The sequence below is a fragment of the Hypanus sabinus genome, chromosome 22 (genome assembly GCF_030144855.1).
Source record: "Hypanus sabinus isolate sHypSab1 chromosome 22, sHypSab1.hap1, whole genome shotgun sequence".
Taxonomy (NCBI): Eukaryota; Metazoa; Chordata; class Chondrichthyes; order Myliobatiformes; family Dasyatidae; genus Hypanus; species Hypanus sabinus.
The window spans coordinates 62,435,783-62,447,984 of NC_082727.1; the positions used below are offsets into that span (position 1 = coordinate 62,435,783).

At 38.4% G+C, this 12,202-nt stretch overlaps 1 protein-coding gene across 1 annotated transcript in view; it reads left to right on the plus strand.

The window, feature by feature from the left end:
• atrnl1b (attractin-like 1b) overlaps positions 1 to 12,202 on the plus strand; it is a 1,024,737-nt gene that overhangs the window by 686,155 nt on the left and 326,380 nt on the right. Inside the window, exon 26 of the mRNA XM_059947922.1 lies at positions 8,092 to 8,170. Within this exon, the coding sequence (XP_059803905.1) occupies positions 8,092 to 8,170 (79 nt within the window). The remainder of the gene's footprint in view (positions 1 to 8,091; positions 8,171 to 12,202) is intronic.

The following is a 12,202-nucleotide window of genomic DNA, read 5'->3' on the forward strand; positions in this document are numbered from 1 at the left end:
AATAATGTAAACAAACAAAGAGCTCAATGTTGGTATGCTGCCTTTATTTGAAACAATGCATCTGGATTAATCACAAGATCCACCCCCATGACTGATTTCAAGGGCAGTTTCATTTAATGTGTGCCAGCCACAATACTTGCATGCAGTAAAAATACTTGAAATGACTACAACATACTTCAAGAAGATCCTTTTCGATTTTTGTGATGACCATAACACTTTTTCCTTTTTTAAAAAATTGGAATAAGCAGAACAATATTTGGTAATATATAGAAAAAAAAGTTACATATTATTTTCAAATCCTCTGAAAATTCAACAGAGTCCAGACAGATTCATCAGAATGTTACGTGGAATTAAAAGCAGAAATTGGTATGGCTGGGTTTATTCTCACTGGAACACAGATGTTGAAGGGGTAATGATGTGCAAAGTTTTGAGAGGCATAGATAGGATAGCTAGTCAGCATCTCTTTCCCATCTAGGGGACACTAGAACTAGAGAACATTGGTTTAAGGTGAGAAGGGAGAAATTTAAAGAATATCTGACGTGTAAATTTTTCCACCCAGATGGTGATGAATATTTGGAATGAGCTGCTAGTGGAGGTAGATACAATGATTAAAATCCCCTTTCAGTCCTGTACATTTCTGTGATAAATGGAACCCACAGAAAAGTTTATCAGGGATATTCTTAGAGAAGAGGAAACTGAAAACTGCTTCCTAAATTACATTTACTGCGGCTCCTGAGTCCCAGACTATTCAGATCATCAAGTTAGAGGTACTGGTGGTGTAAGTCAGTTTTTATATTTGTTAGAGTTTTGTGGCTATGCATACTTGTGACTTTTTGTATCAAGGACTACCGCAAGCTTCAGTTCATATATTTGGCAATATTTCTAGTAATTTCCTTTGGAGGGTCTTAGATGTGTGATTTTTTGGCTTCTGATTTGTATAACCTCTATCATGGGAATGGCAATTAAGGTGAAAAGAACTATTAAATATCAGGCTGTCAGATCCTGCCGGATTTTTGCAGTGTTAAGCAACTTGGAATACCTATTTATTCACCCTTTTATTTCTTTAAATCTGATAACTTAATATTTCCTCTTTTGACAGTCGTACGCTTTTGACACCCAGTTGCTGCACTGTGCATATAATACTGCTTGCCTGTTTAAAGGTTGGGTTTGTCTGTATTCGAGCGCCTTCACTCAATGATCCTTTTTTTTTAAGATCAGTTAATATTTCTGGTGCTGAAGTAAATGGCAGTGGTGAAATTTTAGCGTGAATGAATAGCTAAAATCAAAAATAAGCATCATCTGTGAGTGCTTCAGGGATATGTTGAACCTTGTATGACAGAATTGAAAATGCCCATCATGGAAGTGTGACTCTATGCTCTTGGGTGTTTGTGGTGCCGCTTGTGGTGACAAAATAAGAATAGACAAAAAGTAGATGATTATGTGAAGCACGTTTGGGCCGAAACATTGACGGTACTTTTTTCTATAGATGTTGCCTGGCCTGCTGTGTTCCACCAGCATTTTGTGTGTGTCCATTTATTCTTCCTCTCTTGTATCCCCTCTCACTTGTCATATTGTTCCTCACTCTTTATCCCTTGTCTCTTTCATTCAGCTACCTCCCCTTTACACTCTCAGTGACAATGCAGGGTCTGAGCCAAAAATGTTGATTTTTCTAATGCCTCCACAGATGCTGCCTGATCTGGAGTTCCTCTAGCAATTTGCCTTTTTTATATAACTCCAAATCCCAGCATCTACAATCTCTTCATTTAAAAGCATGTATTTTCCACTTACTATTTTCCCAGATGTTGCTCATTTTCTTTGTGTGCACCTAATGCATTACTGTTTTCTTTGTTTTTTAAAATGCAACTTTCTTTTAAATAAATTTAGTTTAGCAGTAACTGTGAAAATACACTGCTTTTCTATGACTTTTAGAACGTGCTGATCTTCCATTCATTGGCTGGTACTGTGCTACAGATATTGTAAAGGTACTAGTCCTGGAACACACCTGTGAAGGAAGTTGATGAGAGTGAGGCTCTCATCAGCCCATTTTAACCAAACTTTACAGGAACATCACTGAGAGTGTCCTCACTACCTGGCACAGGAATTGCAAGGCATCCGACTGCAGGTCTCTACAAAAGACTGTGAAAACTGCTGAGAAGGTTATCACTGTCTCTCTTCCACCCATTATTGTTATTTATCACGAGCGCTGCATACACAGGCCTCAGCATTGTCAGCAATCCCTCCCACCAATCCAACAATGTCTTTCATCAGACAAAAATTGTTCAGATGCCACCATCCATGATCATCAATATCATAATACTATTTACTTTTTGACTTGTATCATATAAACACCTTATTATTTGTTAATATATTGAGGTAATACTTTATTTGTGTGTTGTATGTGTGAGCTATATGTACTGTGTTGGTCAAGATGAACTTTGTCTCATTTGGCAGTGTATCTGGGTATGGTTAAATGACAATAAATTTGAACTTGAACTTGAGATTTACAGCAGTTCATATCCAAATTATTAAAACAACCAGGAAAGATGCAATCTTTCTTCTAATTTACTCATTCCCCTCTAAATTGTGTTTTGAACACTGGTTGTTACTCCCACAATAGAGTAATTTTGCAAAAACAGGAAAAAAAAGGAGAAACAAGATGGTAGCGTGATGCAGCTTGCAGCGGCCACCCTCGATCTGATATGTTATTTGTTAAGCGGGGATGCCATGCGCAATCCTAATCTGACGAAAAATGGAGGTGGGAGCACAGAGCACGGAGGAACATCTGGAAGTCTCCAGGAAGGCCCTCTTTGTTGCTGGTGCTGTTGTGAGGTCCAGGTCTCTGCCGTGAAGAACAGGACCCCAGTCCTCGGTGTCGTGTTGCTGGTGACCGTTGCTGGTGACCGTCTTAATATGCTCGGCAGAGGATGGTGCTTGGAGAAGCTGTGCTAGAGGGGATGGTCAGAGGCTCGGAGGTTTGACGGACTCGGAGTCTGCGGTGCGGTCAGGTCGCTTTCAGTGTGTGCTGTGTCTGCGAGGCTGGGTTTGATGGAACTTTCATTGTGTGCTGCGTCTGCGAGGTTGACTCGGGCGGCGCCGTGGAAGTCCATAGCGGGGGTATTCCCTTCTGCCGCCAGCGTGAGATGACCAGTCTATCGGGACCCTGAGGACTTGTGAAAACTGTGTGGTGGTTTCTTTCAAACGGATTGTCTTTTAACATCTTTGGACTATTTTTACCATGCCCATGGTCTGTTTTTTATCAATTATGATATTGTTTGCACTGTTGGAACTATGTGGTTTTGTGCAGGTCTTGTAGCTTTAGTTTTTGGTCTTGTTTTGTCTGGTAGTTTGGAACTCCTTTCCGGGAACAACACTAAGACAGTATAGCGATATTAATACACAACAGCCTCTCCGGACTCTGGATTGGGGATTGCCAAAAGTTATGTGGCTTTTCTGGTGTAGTCTGTTTTGTCGTGTGCTTTTGTGATATCATTCTGGAGGAATGTTGTCTCATTTTTTAACTGCATTGCATTTGTGGTTTTTGAATGACAATAAACTGAATCTGAATCTGAAAATAAGCATATACTGTATCTTCTGTTTGAGCTAAAGGGAGTGATTTTCCATTTTCCAAGCAATCTCAGATCAAATATTTCTAATTTTCTCTCTTGCATCAAGCTGCTGTTTCTACACTTTAGCAACTTCTCAATCACCACTCCGAAAGTAGGAAAAGGATAGATAAAGATTGAGATGGAGCGTTAGCATGATGTGAAAGTGGGACCTTAAAAACAAGAAAAATGTTATAATGGTAGTAAATATGTGAATGGGCTTAGGGACAGCGATATAGAACACACTACTCAAAAGTACAAGGTTCTGAAGTTCTTAAGAGTGTGCATGGGTATGGGAAGACTTAGTTGAGTCATTTGCAGCACCTTGGTATCTGTACTGGTTGCAAATAGGAGATAGAAAAAGGCATACTAATGTTTTGTGAGTTGCCCATCTAAATTGAGTTTGCTTCTCCACATTGTTTTAAATCCTGAAAACTAAGATATAAAATGTTTCTGCAGGACTTCTAATTACTACAGCAGTGTGTAATCTCTGTTCTATTTCTTGCACAACTTAAGAAAATATGTTTGTCTTAGGAACCATAATTAATGTAGGAGCCATAAAATAACTTCCTAGTGGCCAAACATTTTAACTCCAATTCCCGTTCTTGTTCTGATGTATTGGTCCGTGGCCTCCATTTGTGCCAAGATGAGGTCACCGCCAGGGTGGAGGAGCAATGCCTTATATTCCATCTGGGTCACCTTCAATCTTGTTGGAATGAATATCGATTTCCCCTTCCAGCAAAAATTCCCTTTCACCCCTCCCCTCCACACTCTGGCCTCTTACCTTGACTGTTTATTCAGTTCCATGGATGCTGCCTGACCTGCTGAGCTCCTCCAGCATTTTGTGTGTGTTGCCTTGGATTTCCAACATCTGCAGACTTTCTTGTTTCCATAAAATAAAGCTGTGATTGTTAGAATATTGCAATAGCGAAGTAGTTAGCACAACGCTATCACAACTTAGGGCAGGGTTTCTCAACAAGAGGGCTTCAGGAGTTCCACGAAAAATTGTATTTAGAAAAACTAGACATCACTTTTTGAACTTTGCTCGATGCATTATGCTAGCGCTCGCAGTGGTGGATAGTGATCGAGTAACCCCGTTAGCAGTCTCTTCAGAAGTCTCTCAGGCCAGTATGGCAGTGTGCAGTAGGGTTGTGTTTATTTAGTTGAGTCCTCTCCTTCCTGAATTGCCGTCCACAACTTCCCTTTATGTGCCACCAACTGACTTATGGAAGCAATGAACTTTACCAGTGTAGCAGAAAATTGAAGGGATATTTTCAATTTTTGAAGGAGATGTGTAAGATGGAAGAGGAGGACTCCAGGCCTTGGCCTATGGACAATTCTGATAGGTTAATGATGAAGAATTACAATCTTCTGAGTCATTTCACTGCACTAGTGCAACAATGGACCCAAAAAAAGTCCAACTTTATGATGAAAGCTACTGATCAGTAGTTTTTACATGGACTAGTGATCCAAGCTGTCCTATTCCATTGTGCCTAGTCTGTGGCAAGCAACTTATAAATGCATTAAGAATCCAGCAAAATTGAAAAGAAACTTAACTACAAATCACAGCCATAAAACATGTAAAAGTTCTGATTATTTTGAATGGATATTGGAATTTCAAAACAAACATGGAACTTAGAGGGCTATGTAATTAGCCCTAGTTAATTTCTAAAGTAAGTACATGTTTGGCACAGCATTGTGGGCCAAAGGGCCTGTATGTTGCTGTAGGTTTTCTGTGCTTCTGAACAGAGTAAAGCTTTTGTTATCGAAGTCACAGTCAGTAAAAGTTTCAGGAAGCAAGTTATTTAGTAGCAGAACATATTACTCAGAAAAGGAAAAGTTTTTGCTGTATTTCAACTTCTTACATGTGGGAGCAAGCTTTTTACTATTTAACAAGCATCAAGGGCAAGGGTAGAAATTGTCTGATTTCAGTTGAAAGTGAAATCCACATGTGCTTATCTCAAGTTCAACCCAACCCAGAATTAAATCCAGTTACTCAATAACTTAAGCCAGTTATTCAACAGAAATTTATTATGTTTGCCTTATGAATTTTTAAAATTTATGAAAAGGAAAGGAAAAGATTAATTTTAAGAAAGATAAGCTAAGCTTAACTACCTGTTTTTTTTCAAGAAAAGTTGGCAAAAAAATCATTTTCTACTGAAAAGAGCTTTGACGATTATTTTTGTATTATTATATATACAACTTACTGATCACACTAACATACTTTGAGCTGTAGATATAATAATTTTTACACAGGGATTCCCTGAGACCTGAAAATTATTTTAAGAGTTCCTCCAGGGCAAAAAGCTGAGAAAGGCTGGCTTAGGGTGTTGGAGTTTGGAGTTAAATTTCAATGGCATCTGTACGGATCTTATATGTCTTCCCTGTATAATATATGGGTTTTCTCCAGGTGTTCCAGTTTCCTCCCACAGTCTAATGCTGTATCAGTTAATAGGTTAATTGCTTATTGTAAGTTGTCCCTTGATTGGACTGGGTTAAATTGGGGGTTGCTGGTGGTGTGGCTCGAACGGCTGGAAGGTCCTGTTCTATGTGGTAACCCAATCAATCAATCAATAAATAAATAAATAACTTGGATAACTAATTTTTTAGTAAGCCATTCATAAGAAATTTCCAATGGATTATGACATGCCTTTTTCCAATTATTCTCGGAGAAAGAAGTAATTGGTGTCACCTTTTACTGGTGTGAATAGACAAGTGAATCAATATACAATAGCTTGTACAAGTGTTTAGAGTAATTATTTATAGTCACTTTTTAGAGTAGCTTCATAGAGATTAAGAGTAGCTATCAAAATGTAACAATTCACTCTTTTTATTTTCAAACTTCACATGCACAATCCAGCTGTCTTCTCATTTATCACTGTGTTCAGCTCCATTGCCAAAATTCCTTACTCCAGATGTTGAAGACTGAGAGCATCAGGGAAAGAATTTGTTACTTATCTAGTTTGCTTTGTGTTAACAGAAGAAGAAAATCATGAGAAATGCTTCACCCCCACCCTTACACCCCTTACCATCTTACCCACCCCTTCCTGAGAATTGCCTTTAATGCAACAACATTTATTGAGAATTCAAAGGCAAGTTGGCATTAGTTGGTTTCAGGGATCACATAGGCTATTAAAGGATAATATAGTGGAGGGATCTGTAGATCTTGTATTTGACCATTGGGCGTCAGGTGGCCAATCAAGACTGATGACAGAAGACGTTATAATATCTGGTTTATATTCCCAACCTAAAGTCCACAGACTCCTTGGTTAATGGTATGGGTCCAAGGCATAAAACCCCTGCTCTACTGGGTTTGCAAAACTCTGTGAATGGCTGGTCTCCCAGTCATCCACTGAAGTTCCCATAAATTATGCATTTTCAGGTTTGTGGTTCAAATATGTCACTTGAACTGTAGCTGAAATATCCTGATACCCGAGGCAGCAGTCTTTTTCTTCTTAAGCTCGTCAGCCCTTCTGTGGCATAAGCCACCAGCAGCAGCTCAGCAGTCCTCTTTCCTGAGCCAGTCTTTCAGTATTTCAAGGTGTAGCCAGTCGAAGATCTATCCTCTCCCAGGATTGAGATCTTTGGAGTTTCTCTTGGCATTTCTGTAGGACTAAGCTTTTTATGGGATGGAGCTTGAAGCCCCATGACCAACCCTCCTCCTTTTGCAGGCAGACTTGAGTCCATCCATGCCAGAGTTTGATGCACAGGCCTCTAATGGAAAATACTAGTCTGCATTTCATTTATAGGCGTTAGAATTACATTGGTATTTTAATACATTTCTTTTGTCTTGCATGGTATCTGACAGCTTTACAGTTTTACAAACTATATTTTCTCCAATGACTTTTCAGTACAATGGAGATTCCAAGAAGGGAGATGAAATAACTTGTATTTTTTATTATTTAAATTGCTTACAATAAACTGTTTTGTCCCTTGACTGATTTGTGGCTCCACAAAATATTTTACTTGCTGGCATCCTGTTTAGTTGTGATTTGTTGCTGCTTTTTTATATGGAATTTCAACTAGTTAAATGCATGTATCTTGCAAAATGTGTCTATAGATGCATAAAACTTGATGTTTGTTGACAGTCTTGTGCATTCACAAGGCACTTTAGATTTATTTATTTTTTAAATTTATTGTGATACAGCACAGAATCTGCCCAGCAACCCCTGATTTAATCCTAGCCTAATCACTGGACAATTTCCAATGACCAATTAACCTACTAACTGGTATATCTTTGAACTGTGAAAGGAAACTCACACAGTCACGGATAGAACGTACAAACTCCTTACAGACAATGGTGGGTATTGAACCTGGGTCTGTACTGTAAAGTGTTGTGCTAACCATTATTTAGACATCGATAAAACTGTATTATCAATCTTAAGCTGACATTTTTAAAAGGATAAAATACTGATTCATTGCTAAGAAATTCTACTCATTTTACTGGAAAATAGATTTCATCTGTTTGATTTTGTTTATTTTCTTTTAGCTGCTTTCTGTCACTACTTCTGGTGGCAGCAGTTGTGTGGAAGATCAAGCAAACTTGCTGGGCTTCTCGAAGGAGAGAGGTAAGAAATAGCAGTGTTACTTGGCTCGAGTGCAGGAGTTCCCAACCTTTTTTATGCCATGGACCAATACCATTAGGCAAGGATCCATAGACTCCTGCTTTACTGCATCCTTTCATATAATTAATTAATACTGTCACATATTTACTCTTGGTGCTCTATTATACAGAAGGAGGCAAATGTAATTAATTTGTTATTTATTGGCCTAAATTCACCCTTGTCATTGACTCACAGAAATCATTAGAGAGATTATTGATTGGAAAACTATAAAATGGTTAGTTCAAAAGTCAAAGGCGAGTTTCTTGTGGTATGCACAAGTACATAGATGCACAGATGCAATGAACATCTTACCTGAAAGAGCATCACAGGTATACAGCATCATAAAAGCAGCATTCACAGAAAAACAAAAAACATACACAAGTTTTACAAGAAAGAATACAATTACAAGAACACAGTAAAAACAAATGAAAAACAAAATCCATTTCCAATGTTGTAGTTTTGCTAAACTGTTATGATTTTAGGGTTATGACAGTAGTTTCAAGAATTAAACGGATATTTCACATTCTGATCATTTCTACTCTTACTGAAAATGGAATTGTTTAAATTTTAACAAAAACATACAAGTAGCTAAGTTCTTTCTCCAACATTTGTTCAATGCAATCAAGTTAATCAGACTTATTTTGTGATGTGATTGGGATAGTCGCATATCCTCTGATTTGCAGACATAGTTGTTGGTTATATAATAGATATAGCATTGAATAGACAATGGATAATTAAAGATTAATTTGTATTTGGTTTTTATGATGATATGATGCAACCTAAGATCATGCTATCCTGGAGCATGTTAAATTGCAAGATTACTTGTGGGATTATTAGGGAAACATACAATGCTGTGGCCTGCATGCACATTTATTTAATTAATGATCAAATTTGAATGGCTTGAACTGTCTTATATTATAATTTATTACCAAACAGAATTCACTTAGCTATTTCTTTAATTTTGAATAATCTCTGAGGTGTTTCTTTGCTAACAAATGAATTTAAATTGCTAAACCTGCTGTGTTTTTATGGATTTAATAAATCTACAAAAATGGGTATATGACTTATGTTGAAAAGCAAATATGATGTATAGCTTTTATTTTCTTCAGAATGGGCTGTTCAGAGCACAAATAATTTTTCTATTCTGTTATCTTAGAAATTTCAGAGAAATTGAGAGCTTATTTATTGTAAAATAGTGTATTAGAGTGTCATGTTTTCCAGCTGCATGTTGGTTGAGACTGGCTTTACACTTAGTATCCTCAGCTGCAATTCAACAGAGAACTTTCAATGCACTTGTGGAGATAGTACAAATGCAATTTTTGTTATTTTTGATAAGTGATTAAAATATGCAGCATATATTAAAAATTAACTGTATTAACTTGACAATCTTGACACTTTGATAGATTTCAAATGTACTAACATACTGTACATTTCAAACTCTTTGTAAGAAGCATTATTGGTTTAACATGAGAGGAATATAAAACGAATAAAAATTCTGTTATAACTCTTACTTTTGGAAATATGTGTTTGGGTTAGCACAGAAACAATGGATGGATATTGATATGATTTGTTGGCCATGAGAGCCAAATTAACACACTTGAATCCTACTAGTTGTTATCTTGTTTGTCATGCATGACTGGGAAATAGGTAAGTTACCTGTTATATCCATATAATTTGAAGCTTTATCTGCAAGTCCTAATTTATTTGACTCTTTCTTTGTAATTGTTTTAAAGAACTAATTTACTTTTGATATTGTTAAAATGCTGAAATGATGCAGAAAAAATCAAAGATGAATCTGGATCTGTAGCAGTAGAGTGGTAATTCATATGGTTTCAGGTGTGGATTTTATTTCTAGAAACATTTGGCAAGGAATTTCTGATAAGTAAGCAAAGCTCAGATTTACACAGTATGACATCTTAGAATGGGCTGGGACACATCATCAGTGATGTAACGTGGGATCTTCAGGTGTTTTGAGTCTCTCACTGTCAGACATCCTTGTCCAGATGGTCCTGCCAAAGTTGATCAGGTCCTGGCTTGTGTGCCAGAGGCATTGGTCCATGGGTCACATCTCTTGATCCATAGCCATCCAGAAGATCACACAGCAGCCTCTGTGAAGGTTCTTCTCTTTGTAGCCCCCATAATGCCAAGGAGAAAATCAGAATCAGGTTTAATGTCACTGACATGTGCCATGAAATTTGTTAACTTAGCCACAGCAGTTCACTGGAATACATAAGATAGAAGAAGAAGCAATAATAATAAAAAACAAACAAACAAATAAATAAATAAATCAATTACTATATTTATATAGAATAGATTTAAAATGGTGCAAAAACAGAAATAATATATATTTTAAAAGTGAGGTGGTGTTCACGGGTTCAATGCCCATTTAGAAATCAGTTGGCAGAGGGAAGAAGCTATTCCTGAATCACTGAGTGTGTGTCTTCAGGCTTCTGTACCACCTACCTGATGGTAACAGTGAGAAAAGGACATGCCCTGGGTGCTGGAGGTCTTTAATAATGGACACTGCCTTTCTAAGACACCGCTCCCTAAAGATGTCCTGCGTACTTTGTAGCCTGGTGCCCAAGATGAAGCTAACTAGATTTACAACCCTCTGTAGCTTCTTTCGGTCCTGTGCAGTAGCCCCTCCATACCAGAGAGTGATGCCGCCTGTCAGAATGGTCTCCATGGTACAACAATAAAAGTTTTTGAATGTATTTGTTGACCTGCCAAATCTCTTCAAACTCCTAATGAAGTATAGCCGCTATCATGCCTTCTTTATAACTACATCGATATGTTGGGATCAGGTTAGACCCTCAGAGATCTTGACACCCAGGAACTTGAAACTGCTCACTCTCTCCACTTCTGATCCCTCTATGAGGATTGGAATGTGTTCCTTCGTCTCATCCTTCCTGAAGTCCACAATCAACTCTTTCGTCTTCTGATGTCAAGTGTGAGGTTTTTGCTGCAACACCACTCCACTAGTTGGCATATCTCACCCCTATACACCCCCTCATCTCCATCTGAGATCCTACCAACAATGGTTGTATCATCAGAGAACTTATAGATGGTATTTGAGCTATGCCTAGCCACACAGTCATTGGTATAGAGAGAATAGAGCGCTGGGCTAAGCACACACTCCTGAAATGCACCAGTGTTGATTGTCAGTGAGGAGGAGATGTTATCACCAATCCAAACAGATTGTGGTCTTCCAATTGCAGAGGGAGGACAGAGGCCCAGATTCTGTAACTTCTTAATCAGGATAGCGAGAGTGATGGTATTGAATACTGAGGTATAGTCAATGAACAGCATCCTGATATAGGTGTTTCTGTTGTCTAGGTGATCTAAGGCTCTGTGAAGAGCCATTGAGATTGCATCTGCCTTTGACCTATTGTGGCAATAGGCAAATTGTAATGGGTCCAGGTCCTTGCTGAGGCAGGAGTTCAGTCTGGTTATGGCCAACCTCTCAAAGCATTTCCTCACTGTAGATGTGAGTGCTACCCGGATATTGTCATTAAGGCAGCTCACATTATTCTCCTTAGGCAATGATATAATTGTTGCCTTTTTCAAGCAAGTGGAAACTTTTGCTCGTAGCAGTGAGAGGTTGAAAATGTCCTTGAATACTCCCACCAGTTGATTGACACAGGTTTTCAGAGCCATGCCAGGTACTGCATCAGGACTTTCCACTTTGTGAGGATTCATCCTCTGTAAAGACAGTCTAACATCAGCCCCTGAGACTGAGATCATCGGGTGCAGCAGAGAAGTTCACAACTGTAGTTATATTCTCCCTTTCAAACGGGCGTAGACGGCATTGAGTCCTTCTGGTAGTGAAGCTTCACCGCCTTTCATGCTTTTGGGTTTCGCTTTGTAGGAAGTAATGCCATACCTGGTTTTCTCGTACATTCCTGGGTCACCAATCTTGAATGCCACAGATCTAGCCTTCAGCAGATGGCGTGCCTCCTGGTTCATCCACGGCTTTTGATTTGAGAATGTACAGTA